General features: G+C 44.6%; 1 protein-coding gene across 4 annotated transcripts in view; it reads left to right on the plus strand.

Annotated features, from left to right (window-relative positions):
- Positions 1-12,653, plus strand: part of limk1a (LIM domain kinase 1a) — a 37,310-nt gene that overhangs the window by 8,690 nt on the left and 15,967 nt on the right. Inside the window, exons 1-2 of one of the 4 annotated variants that reach the window (XM_028962365.1) lie at positions 3,049-3,089; positions 10,599-10,737. In XM_028962365.1, coding sequence (XP_028818198.1) covers positions 3,064-3,089; positions 10,599-10,737 — 165 coding nt within the window. In that variant the 5' untranslated portion in view covers positions 3,049-3,063. Of the gene's footprint in view, positions 1-3,048; positions 3,090-3,540; positions 3,823-8,465; positions 8,903-10,598; positions 10,738-12,653 lie in introns of those variants that run through there. The other 3 variants (XM_028962363.1, XM_028962364.1, XM_028962362.1) reach the window with 3 other exon arrangements.

The following is a 12,653-nucleotide window of genomic DNA, read 5'->3' on the forward strand; positions in this document are numbered from 1 at the left end:
GCTATCAGACTTCAGTAGTAGTGGTTCCAGCGTAGGAGGACTCGCCAGTTGCCTTGCATCTGCTCCCTGCATCTTAAAACCGTACAAAATATAAATAAACTGAGCCGAACTGATGCCCGGTGGTTATGATGAGGCATCCGTCTCACTGCGTCGTGTAATCGTAGGTAAGGGGATTTGTTAATAAACCTTGCTGTGCAGCTGGCTTTGCACATTCAGCTCGCTATCTGGGCCGCTCTGCAGTTTCTGTCTATTTCAGTCTCTACGGCTTCCAGGCCCAGACCCCGAGGGGCTCTGAATATGACAGCCAGCATTGTTGTGGTCAGCAGTCTTGCATGGCTGACTCGGTTTAGGTATATTTGCAGCAACACGTAAAAATAGAGAGAGATGGTGTCTAACAGGAAATGCATTGTTAAAGGACACTGCGCTTTTTCTGCTCTGATGATAAGTAACTTTTGTGCATTGTACTTTTTAACATTGTGTTTGTCATACAGTCATATTTGGAGAGCATCCCTTTAGACAAAAAAAGCATAGTAAAGTTCTTTATAGAAACAAACTATGTTCTCGTATCACATTAGTTTAGAGAAAGGTCGAACAGAAATGCAAATACGTTCCTGTTGGGAGCCAATCACGTGCCATGTTGAGTTAGTCAGCGTTTTCGCACCGCAGATGGGATGAGGATGGAGAGAAATGAAAGCGCTCTGACCCGTTAATCCAATAATTAATTCAAACCCTTTAATTCAAACTACAGATTTATTTCCACACTGAACGTGCACATTTTTACTGTATGCATTTCATATTGTCTTGCGAATAATATATTTCACTATATCTATCTGTCTAAAGTAGATATAAAAATGTGGGCAGACCCCTTATTAAAATGAAAATCTGTTTTACAAAAATTAAAAACGATAAGCTCATCGAATAAGCGTGCAAACTTTAAATTGACACTCTGTTGATGCGCCTTTTGATTTAATTACAGCATGATTTATTTTGGGTTTCATTTTTCACTTTTTATATCCACAGTTTTTATACCCTTACCTACCCTACTGTACCCCTTTTTATCACTTTGTTTTCACTCAAATAAAATGTTATTAAAGTATATATCTGGGTTATTATTACATTACAACATTACTATATTACTATACTTTTTTCACACTTTGAGAACAGTGTGCTTAATTTATGGATTTATATATAATTTGTGGACCACCCAACAGGTCAAACAGGTCACAATGGACCAATGAAACTGTTTTGGCAAACTCACTCACACTTTATCCTTCAGATCAGCCCTTTTGCGCTTTGTGCACAGACCCTCATCATGGAAATGACACAAAGAATATAATGCCTATAATATGATAAAAAAGTGATCTGTCTGGCTGTAGGAAATAGAGCTTCTGCATGTAAGCTTGAGTGCACAGGAAGACGATGGCAATAGTGATCAATGACTCTCGCCATGTAGAAATGGCGATAGGTGTAAAGGGTGCTTTGGTCATTCTGCATTGCTCAGACGGCCAAATCTGGAATTCATCCCCTTATGCTGTCACAAGGGGATTTATTTATTTTTTGTGGAAAAATGCAGACACAACGTCTCGTCTGCGCCAAACTTTGTGGTTGGTGAATGGTGTTGATGACGTCTTCCCTGCAAATGCCCCCGCAACTTCTATAGGTTGCTCTCCTCCTCATCAGTCAATCAATCATTATTTATAAAGCGCTTTTTGCAATATACATGGTCACAAAGCATCTAACAAATAGAACAAGCCGTGAGCAAGCCGGAGGCAACAGTGGCAAGGAAAAAACTCCCTCTAACTGGAAGAAAACCTTGAGAGGAACCTAGCCTCAGTGAGGGGAACCCACACTCCTCTGGTCAGCACTGGATTATGATGACATGCATACAAAAAATGATGACATATGAAGGTTATTGCATTCCACTGTATTATTAGCATGTAAAGCTACAGACACCGAAACGGCATATCCTGGGGAAATCTAATTGTGGGACTGGCTGTAAGTGGCTGTCATTCTGCACCAAGGCTGAATTTCGGAAACTGACTTCACATACAGTATTAGGGGACCAATAAGACCAATCTAGAAGGAAAAATAAATTAATGTCAGGTAGTGATGCACGATTAATCTAATCGCAATCGTAATCGCGATGTCAGTCTGTGCGATTACATGAACGCAAAAAGCTGCGATTTAAATGATTAGTATATGAATTGGATCAGCAACATATCCAATCCATTCTCTCAAAGTTTGCGAGCTGACTGTCTCACTTCAGTCGGATGTGACGTGTTTGGTCACATGACTTTCGATTCGAGACGTCGCATGACAAGCTGCATCGTACGTCAACGTCGCCGCCATATTGCGATAGGCTCTGCTGTGGAATGAAGCATATACATGTCTATGGAGAGAAGTGCATAAAAATGCCTCACTCTTGTGCTGCTTGGGGCTGTACAAACCGCTGTACGCTCCAAACCAGAACCAGGGATTACATTTCATAGGTAAGGACAATTGTTTTGAATATATTTGGCCATTATAAAATCCTGTTTTATAGGTCTTAACCTTAGCTAAGCTAGGCTAAGATAGCGAAGCTATGCATCCCTGTGTTCAAGTCAGCCTCCAAACAACGTTTTGGCTAAACGTAGGCATTAACTATTTAGACTGTTATTAATTAAAAGTTTCCTGTAACATCTTGCTCCGTTAATATCTCATGTTTCAACAGGGACACCTGCGGCTTATAGACAAGTGTGGCTAATTTATGTTAAATTTCTTTTATCACTAGAAAGATAGATTTATATAGATACTTTAGACAGATGTATAAAATATATAAAATACTGTACTGTAAATGACTCTTAAGGCATCTGATCAATAGAAGTTGATGGAAAACATTTTTTGAGAGACTGCGGTCAGCTGACCTCTCCTCTGCTCCAATCATTTGGAAGTGGGATTTTCAGGGTACTTTTAAGGGAACCTGAAACCTTTTGTTTCTTGTTTCGTTTCATTACATTAAGCTCAGAGCTGACTGCTGCTTTGGTACTGCCAGTCACCGATGTGCATAGAAGTAGGCCTTTCGAGATGGAAATGAGACACATACAGCCAAGGTAAGTTGGTCTGAGATGGTTTGGAGATGGACAACTCAAGCCACCAGAGCATTTTCGAGGCTTGTTTTCACAGATTCTCCTGTCTGGGTCGCTTTACTAGGACACCAATATTTTACAGGTATTCTCACATAACGGGTGATGGAGATGCTGGTGATGATGGTGATGTCTAAAACATCACCGTTGAAATCTCCAATAGGTGTTAAATTGGGTTGAGATTTGTTGAATTGAGGCTTCTTCATCCTGGAAGGATCTAAAGACACTCGTGATGTGACGTCTGTAAGGGGTCTATTAAAGTCCATTAGATATTTTTCTTGTGGTTTTGGGTTCCGTAAGAAGTAAACGTTATTTATGTAGCTGTCTGCCATCTGCACATTATAACTGGTCCGAAAAAGAAAGCACCCTCAAGCTGCGCAAGCCTGCAGGCGAAGGGAAGGGGTTGGTGTCAGAGGGTCAGGTCGGCTCCCAAGAAAACCGAGCGCAGAACAGGAAATAGTAGAAAGAAGGAGGGGAGAAAAAAAACGGCCGTGCAGCTGCGAAGTGACAGCGAGAGAGAGCGAGTGAACACGGGCGAAGCGGCGGCCGCGGCTTGCGCTGCGGTTTGCTTCAGAGGAGGGTGGCCTCGGCCGCTCTGCAACATGAGCCTCAAACCTGAGCACCATCGCAAGGTCTTCACGCACTACAGGGACATGTCTCGCCGAGATCAGCGCTACCGCAGCCAGTTGAGGGGGAAGCAGTGAGTACCAACGACCAACTCCAGTACCACAGTAACAGGCGAGGCGATAAGCGAAATGGACGAAATGAAAGATTTTTTTTTTTTTTTGCTGTTTCGCACTTTTGATGTTCCCAAGGGGTATGAGCAAGACATAATTTGTCCTCGTCGTTTTTTTACTCATTCGTTTTACTCCTTCTACTCCTTCTACATGGTCTTCCATTCTTTTGTATGCGGTGTGAGGCCAGTTTCACTTCCTTTTCTTTGTTTGTTCAGAATTCAGTGTGAGAAGCCCACATTTGCGTAAAATAAATACATCTGCACCTGCCTAACAGCCATGGGGCCTGCCTTACACTCAAGGGTTCACTGTTCAATTTCTTGCATGGGTGCCCCGTCGAAGTGGAGGCTTCTAGACGTGACAGTGATACATTTTGCCAAGTAAACGCATTGTTTTGGGGGCAAACCTTGAGATGCACATACACATGAGTGGCCTGAGTAATGGGTGCCCTCTCCCCCATATAATAATTTTTTTACATGTGCTTTTTTCTTTTTTCTTTTGAGCACCCACATCACAACAGGCGGATCTGAAATGACCGCTCTGAGCGCTGAAATTGCCCTTGGAGGGAACCGATAAACGGCTTAATCACGCAAGAAATGAAAGTTCCTCTTTGGGATTAAAGGTTTCCTCTTTGTTCTGTCCCCATTGCCATTCCCGCTCACAACCGAGTTACAAATGAAACCTGGATGAGAACGGATGTGGGGATTTGTCTGGCAGATGTTGTCACCGTGGCAGGGATGTTCTCTAAGCATACAGCTTCATTTATAACAGTTATATTTAACAGCACAACCTTGATCTCAGGACAGAGGTAGACGTTGTATAGTTTAGTTCTGTGCAACAATGGCAATGGTGGTGATTTTAAAGTTTGAAAACTGGCAATAGAAATCACTAACCTTTTTTTAGTGTTGATGCATAAAAATGGTACAGATCCCACCTGCTTGAGGTATCGCAACTAATTTGTTTACAAGTGGTCAGTGATAGCACCCCAAAATCATGAGCAAAATGTCAACCTCTGATGGGCTGATGCGTAGTTTTAGGCCAATAAGTTTATACGCGCACATTCTGGACAAGCATTGCTTTGTTTTACTCGTTGTTTCGAACCTAGGACCTAACACGACCCTTACCCCTACCCTGCTGGCATCAGCTTCAGGACAAGCTTTCAGACAGTTCTGATCCCGGAGCTGTTGTTTTTACTGTTGGATACGTCTAGCCTATCCATCACTTGGAATTCCTGGCCCCCTGAAAGAACATTGTTCATTTGACCTTGACATCCTATTAACAGTTTTTTTTGTCTCTTGTCCAGCTGTGATAAAATGGTTATTACTATTATACATAAATAACGGTGTAAAAGGTCACCGCTTTATAAAGTATAAATAACTGTGGGTGTGGCCTCCGAGGAAAAGGGAACTCCAGGATAACTCCCTTGTTTCAACCTTTTGGGACAAGCTCTCTCTCCCTCTCGCCCACTGCTGCAAGACATTTCAAGCTTTTTTGTATGTGTGTGTGTGTGTGTGTGTGTGTGTGTGTGTGTGTGTGTGTGTGTGTGTGTGTGTGTGATACAATGGTTCCATTCTGGTCTCATTATTTTCAGACCCCGTATTTGCCTCAGTATCTGCCTCAGCATCGTCAGGCCTTGTGTATCTTTGCTCTGAATGCCCGGTAACGTGGCATGGGTTGATAAAGCTTGCGGCGGCTGCGGCTGATTCTCTGTCCCCTCAGACAACATGCTCATTGTAAGAGGCTTGGTGAGCACAAAAGAAATGCCTGCACACGCACTATTCCGACGGGCCCCCGACTGGCGCGCCTGGAACGCGCCTCCCGGCAGCTTCGGGGTTAACGATCGAGCTGAGCTTGCGCTGGACCGCACCGCCTCCTGTCAAGACGCCTGCTTCCCTGGGAGCATTTGAAGGTGCCGGTTGGGAGGGGCCAAGCTTTTTTCCGGCTCGACGTCACGGGCTCATTGCCATGCAGCGCTGCCGCGGGAGAGCTGCTGCTGGGAGTGATGAATGCATGGCCGTATGCTGTTTGACTCGGCCATTCAGTTCACCGGCCGAAGAGGGGGCCACCGAGGGTCCGACTAGATTTATTTCTCTTGTCGTGCTTGTCCGACGTAAACAATATGAAACTGTGGTTGCGGCCTCTCGATTAAACCCGACTGTGACGTAGCCATATTCCACGTCCCCTGTTTAAGCTCCACTTCCCCATTTCTGACATGGGATTTATTGTAAATACCGGGCTGGTGTTGGGAAAGCCCCTCGCCATGCCCCCTTTCTCTTCTAGTAAGAGATGTTTCACGCACCTCCAGGCTGTAACCGGAGAGGGATGCCCTGGCGTGTTTTCCTAGGCATGTTGCGCCCTGTGGTTGCCTCACTGTATTTGAGGAACAGGACTGGGTGGGGGTCGGATTTCGGGTGTGGATTTCTCCATGAACCCTGTTTCATCCTGATAGTGTGTGTCATGGCTGAGCGTATCCGCTGATAAATGCGAAGCAGATGGCAGACCAGGCCCTCTGGTAATTTTCTGTGCTCATCAGAGAAAATTGCATTTGGTCTGTACACACACTGGAATGGTCTGGTTTGGGTTCTTGTGAAAGTCAAATTCATTTTCTGTTACATAACCCAATATACAATTACAGTAACATCTGAATTAGCTGAAAACATTATGTTAAATAATATACTGTTTGGTAGTGCAAGTTTGTAGTTTCTTTGGCCTGAGCAGCACTTCCTGAAAGCGTAACAGACTTCCTGCAAAGGTGAAGGCAACTGAAACCTACGTCACACTTCAGCAGAAAGATGAGGGATTTATGGTCAAACTTGCCACGCTGGGCAGTGTTCTCATACCGAATGTACAGTACAGGCCAAAGGTTTGGACACACCTTCTCATTCAATGTGTTTTCTTTATTTTCATGACCATTTACGTTGGTAGATTCTCACTGAAGGCATCAGAACTATGAATGAACACATGTGGAGTTATGTACTTAACAAAAAAAGGTGAAATAACTGAAAACATGTTTTATTCTAGTTTCTTCAAAATAGCCGCCCTTTGCTCAGATTACTGCTTTGTACACTGAATCAAACCAAATGAAACCAAACCGGAACACTGTTCAATTTCAAGGTATTTTAAAAAATGAAGGTTTTACAGACAGTTTTAGTTAAAAATATGACTGTCTGGAAAGTGTTTTTTTTTTTTTTTATTAAGTGTGTAAATCCATGACAAGGACACTGGCAGAACCCCTGAAACGTTCTCTTGCAGAAGAACATCACAATCGTGACTCTTAGCTGGTGATTGCACTAATCTACATGAGCCTAATCACTAATGAATCATTAATAATCCCTAAAAGGGCTTGGTTGGCTGAATAGACTATGAAGTCGGCTGTTTCGAAATATTCAGCCTGTCACTGTCAAAAGGAGCGATGAGCTCTGTTTTCTGTCGGCTTCCCCTGTTGCATTTTGGGATATTGTGATATTGTTCCTTGGCATCAGTCCTAGCTGTTGACCTTGCAGCTCGTAGCGGTGGACACCCCGGTGCTCTGCATATCTCGGGGTTCAGCTGAGCCCTGCCCACAGTGTGAAGCTCCGTGCAGAGCCGTGTCCCTGGCCATGTGCCACACTTCGCTCCTTGGCACAAATGCATGTCCTGTCTGCATCAGCCAGTGGACAAGTGTCCTCAGTCATCACTCTTCTGTAGTCGCTATTAAACAAGCTGCTGTTGTCTAAATTATATTAAACAAATCTGCTCTCATATTACAATTTATTGACTGTAGGAAATCATCGGTATGATGGTAACAAATAGTTTGCTATCATGACTGAAGCCGTTTGTCCACGTGAAATCCGGCTAGATCAAGCTTCTCAACAGTGGACCGACGCAAGATGCAAGTGCTCAGATAAGTTCAGTCACAGTTCGCATTCTTCACACAATTCCCTCTCCGCGCTTTGATCCTGGAAGTGGCGGTGTCTGCCGCTGGATAAAGCCGTTTAACCGCGTGAGATGACGTGCACCTCACCTGCAAAACAAGCGAGGAGAACGGCACGTACAGGATTGACAGAGCCGTAAATCTGTCCCATCAACCGCTTGACGAGTATTTGCCACCAGCCAAGTAGTTTGCCCGTTGTTTCGTTTGGTCTGGTTTTTATAGGCAGAGTGGAGGCTCCCGCCCCTTATTTCCACAAGCCATTTGGAACAAGGCTGTCAAGACTTGTTGGAATTGTCGACCGCGCTTTAAATGTGCAATAAATAGGGATTAATGAAGAAAACACTTTCACGTCTGATGTACAATTGAGCATTTAGTTATGAGTTGACAAAATTCACACCTCATAGAACATATTGAACAGGTTTCCAGAATATAATGAAATGAAGTGATTGTCACATGTGATACACAGCAGCACAGCACACGATGCACACAGTGAAATTTGCCCTCTGCATTTAACCCATCACCCTGAGTGAGCAGTGGGCGGCCATGACAGGCGCCCGGGGAGCAGTGTGTGTGGACGGTGCTTTGCTCAGTGGCGCCTCAGTGGTACCTTGGCAGATCAGGATTCGAACCAGCAACCTTCTGATTACGGGGCCGCTTCCTTAATCGCTAGGCCACCACTGCCCCACATAATATATATATTATGGATAAAATCATATTGCAGGTCATACTCCCACCTAGGCAGTGTAATGATCACTGTGGGTGTTGTGACTGTGGACACGCCGGGAGGAGTGACAGTCACGCTGATGCTGCCGTAACTCGCCACCGCCCGTACGCGTCCTGAACTTTTGAGTCCCAGCTGAGAACGCAGCGTGGGGCGATGGGTGAGCCAGCACTGGACGGTGAATAAGCCTGAGTCAGAGAGAGTGTGATCGAGCCCATCCCCTCCGGCGAGGGCTGCTGTAGGCTTAGCGCACCGCTGATCCAGCCGAGCAAATCTCTTCTGTCTCTCCCTCTCACTCTGGTTTGTCCGGAATTTCTGTCATAGCGCGGACACTCGGCACACGTTTGATGGGAATTATTAACGCCAGGATTTTGGCATGGAGAACCGGAAGCCAGGAGAATTGGGTGAAAAGGTACGTGCCTGAAAGATTATGAAAGATGAGGCTTTTTTTTTTTTTTTGAGAATTGAGTGAAGTGTCTGGAATTCCGCATCGATGGAGGAACAGGCGGCGTCCCCGTCAGGAAATAGGCGGCTGCTAGAGGTCGAGCCTCCTCCCCTCCTCCCGGGTGGGTTACGGGCACCTCGCATCTCTCCGGCTGCCGTGCCCGACAGCTTGTGGAAATCATTAACGGCTTCCGTTCCGCCTCTTCTTTCAGTCCATTTCCTCCGGTCTGAAAACAGGACCCCGGGGAGCCGCAGCGGGCAACTCATCTCGCCTAGACGCCACCCTTTTACTCAAGTCCGTCTGTCTGCAGTGTCCGTTGCCATGCTGGACAGTGTGACCACATTGCACCTGAATTGTATACTTAGAGGAATTTATTTGCATTGGTGTAATGATTATTTATGTTTTTAATGTTTGTAAAATTGCTTTCAGTATAATTTCCTGCGAAAAATGCTGTTTTAGAAATGGCAGCACTTAATGTGATCAGTAGATGTTTATATTCGTTGTCGATTTTTTTTTTTTTTCGTTTAGCTACTGAATGGCACATGCATGCACATGTTCGAAAACACAGAAGGCTTTCCTGTTTGGTTAGGTTTGGTTAAGGGAGAGAAGATGACTAATTTGATGAATCTAAGCCCTCATGCCTCATATGAGGTTGATCTCATATGTCTGGTCTTGGTTGCTAGACGTTTTCTTGATACCGCCAACACACACACACACACACACACACATCTACACATAGGACTGGTCACAAGATTGCAGGTTGAGGCTGATTCTGAATGTTTGATGGTAAAATAGGAAGTGGGGGAAAAAGTTCCTTTTTCAGCTCTTAGTCAGTGTGAAGTTTCAACACTATGTTATATTCTTTAAAAAAAAAAAATGTTGTCTGGTCACTACTACTACATACTACCATGACATTTTTAAAAATGGGTTTGGTTTTTTTCAAGCTCGTTGCTGTAATATTTTTGAAGGTTTTCCTGCCGGAGGATTAAATTAAGAGGAGCTTTGCCAGATGTCTAGCAACGCTCCAGTTGGGGTCTTTGATCTCCGGCTTTTGCGCCGGCTTCTCCGGACTGCACTTGAACGTCTCTCTCTGCGCTGTGTGGCGGGGATCGTCCTCAGAATGCCCTTGGCTCGCTTCTGCTTCGGGGGGATTTTAACAGGCCAAGCACATGATTGGGGGACGTAAAGATCGGAGGTGCTGAATGCGGTGAACGAGGCGGAAAGCTCTAAAGTGGGAGCAGGTTTTCCTCATGAAAACTTCAGGCAACATGTATGGTGTGATTATGCTTCATTCATAGAACAAATTAGGAATATTATATACTGTTAATCATAATCAGTATGTTGTATACAACAAGAAGCTTGTCTTATCTTGCTGACACATTCAGAAATATTAAAACTAAGACTGATGAGCAACTCTAGTGTATTCAAAGACACAACAATGAAGCCCAGACTGACAGGTGGCAACATAGCATATCAATATATCAGCGTAAATTCAAAATCTACAATACTGAACGGAATTGTGACATCGCTCCCGTGATTGTGTTGCATTGCTGTTGCAGCAGATTTATTAAAGCATAGTGTTGACGTTTCTCTTCCATGATTCCATTTCTCCTGTACATTTGACCACTGTGTGTGTGTGTGTGTGTGTTCTCTTTTTGTGCAGGTGTTGTGAGTGTAGTGCCTCGCTGTCGCACTGGTACTATGAGAAGGACGGACGGCTCTTTTGCAAGAAGGATTACTGGGCCAAGTTCGGGGAGCTGTGTCACGGCTGCTCAGAACCCATCAGCACGGGGCTCATCATGGTAAGGCCCGAAACCGTATCCGTCCCTCCCTGCCCGTCGTCCCCCCCCTCCTGTCTCCTCACCCCGCAGTCCCCTCGCTAACGCACAGACAAGACTTGCGTTTCAGACAGGCGCTCCAGTTTCGCGGCCCCGACAATGTGGCATTCACATGGTTACTGGTGGCCTTTCACATGCATGCAGCAGACCGCCATGAATTAAACAGCATCCCACTGTTATCTCTCCGGTGGTCATGAAAGAGGCTGTATGTATAATTCAGAAAGCGGAAAAGAGATTGTGATAGAGAGGAAAGAGCGGGTTGTGTCTGATAGACGTCATACGCTATTCTTGGCGTGGACCATTGTGGGCGGTTGTTCTTGTGAAACATATAACATCATTGGAAGAGCCATTTTGTTTTGCTGAATGGATGAAGTTGAGTTCTAATGAGTTTCCTGGTGAAAGAAGGAGCTCAAACGCTGGAACAAGACTACCTGAGGCTTTTAAAATCTGAGGGAATTCCTTCTTAAATTTGCTGTGGCGACTGACGTTACTCAGGCAAGGATATGTTGGCCCTTATTTTCCTGAATCTGTTTTCCAATATCTGGATTCTTTACATCATTTTGAGCATAATCAGAATTTAGAATATTTATTCTGTTGAAGATGAGAATTTTACACATGGACGCCTAAACATGAATTGTTTACATTTTTAACATTGTTGTAGCCCAGGGAAGGTTGGGTTTATTGTTTATTCATTACATAAGACGACCCTGAATAATAGGTGACACTCAAATTTATATCTAAAACAAATGACTGTACTTACTGTAAAACAAACATCATTCCGTTTTGTGTCTCCGCCTAAAGCGTAAGACAACACCACTTTTTCATACTTTTGAGGAGAAATATTCCTTGAATTATTTGGTCAGTTTATTCCATTTGGTTGTATTTATGTTGAACAGACTTTGAAAGCGGCCTTTAACTAAATGAGGCCGTGGCACGCACCTCATTGCTGCTGCCCTCCGCCACCCCTTGTGAACTCGCCGCTCTCTTTTACAGCCTGTCGGTGTGTCTCACGGCGGCCCAACCTCCTCCTCCCACACTGACAGTTCAAAGAGGACACACACTTTGACTCTGTGATGCTGTCTGCACCATCTGAGTGCAATCCCAATAATTAAAGCAGCCTTCCCCCCTGGGATAAGTGAATTAAAGATGCCAGATCGTGCCTACCCAGCATCCTCTGCTGACCCACATTTATCGGACATTGTAGGGGTTGATTGACGGTTACTCTCTTGTAAATTTGAGACATGCAATCACATTATCGTGGTGATGGCAGTCTTCGGGAGTGCATTAGACAGTGTGATACTGTGGCCAAGATGTGTGTGGCAGTAGAGAGGTTCAGCATTCTGGGTAACTGGACTGATTCATTTTAGAGAATTCTAATGAAAATTCTACCACAGTTTTGAACTGTAAGCATTTTACTACCCACTTGCACCTGTTTGCACACACCATTGCTCTGCTTTTGGGGCTCTTGGTTTGAGTAGTACGCATCTTTTTATACCCTGGTATGGTGAATCAGAGGTGGGGCTACGACCACACAAGTTTGAATGATGCATGTGTAGATGATCTGGTCTGATACCAACAGAAATCCTACTGTTGCATGCAAACTAAATGCTGTTTTATGATACAGTGGTGTCAGAACACATGGTATATTATAGCATTAGTACTTTACACCCCTGAAAGCATCTACGTTGGACTTGAGGACCATGGCAGCCTGGTCTGATGAATCACGTTTTCTTTTAGATCATGTGGCTGGCCTGGTGCCTGGGAGGAGACGGCAGCCAGATGCACTGTAAGAAACAGGCAGGCCAGCAGAAGCAGTGTGGTGCCCTGGGCAATAGGCCCATGAAAAATAATCGATTTTAGCATTTCGTCATTGCAGTGTG

The sequence above is a fragment of the Denticeps clupeoides genome, chromosome 19, assembly GCF_900700375.1.
Source record: "Denticeps clupeoides chromosome 19, fDenClu1.1, whole genome shotgun sequence".
Taxonomy (NCBI): domain Eukaryota; kingdom Metazoa; phylum Chordata; class Actinopteri; order Clupeiformes; family Denticipitidae; genus Denticeps; species Denticeps clupeoides.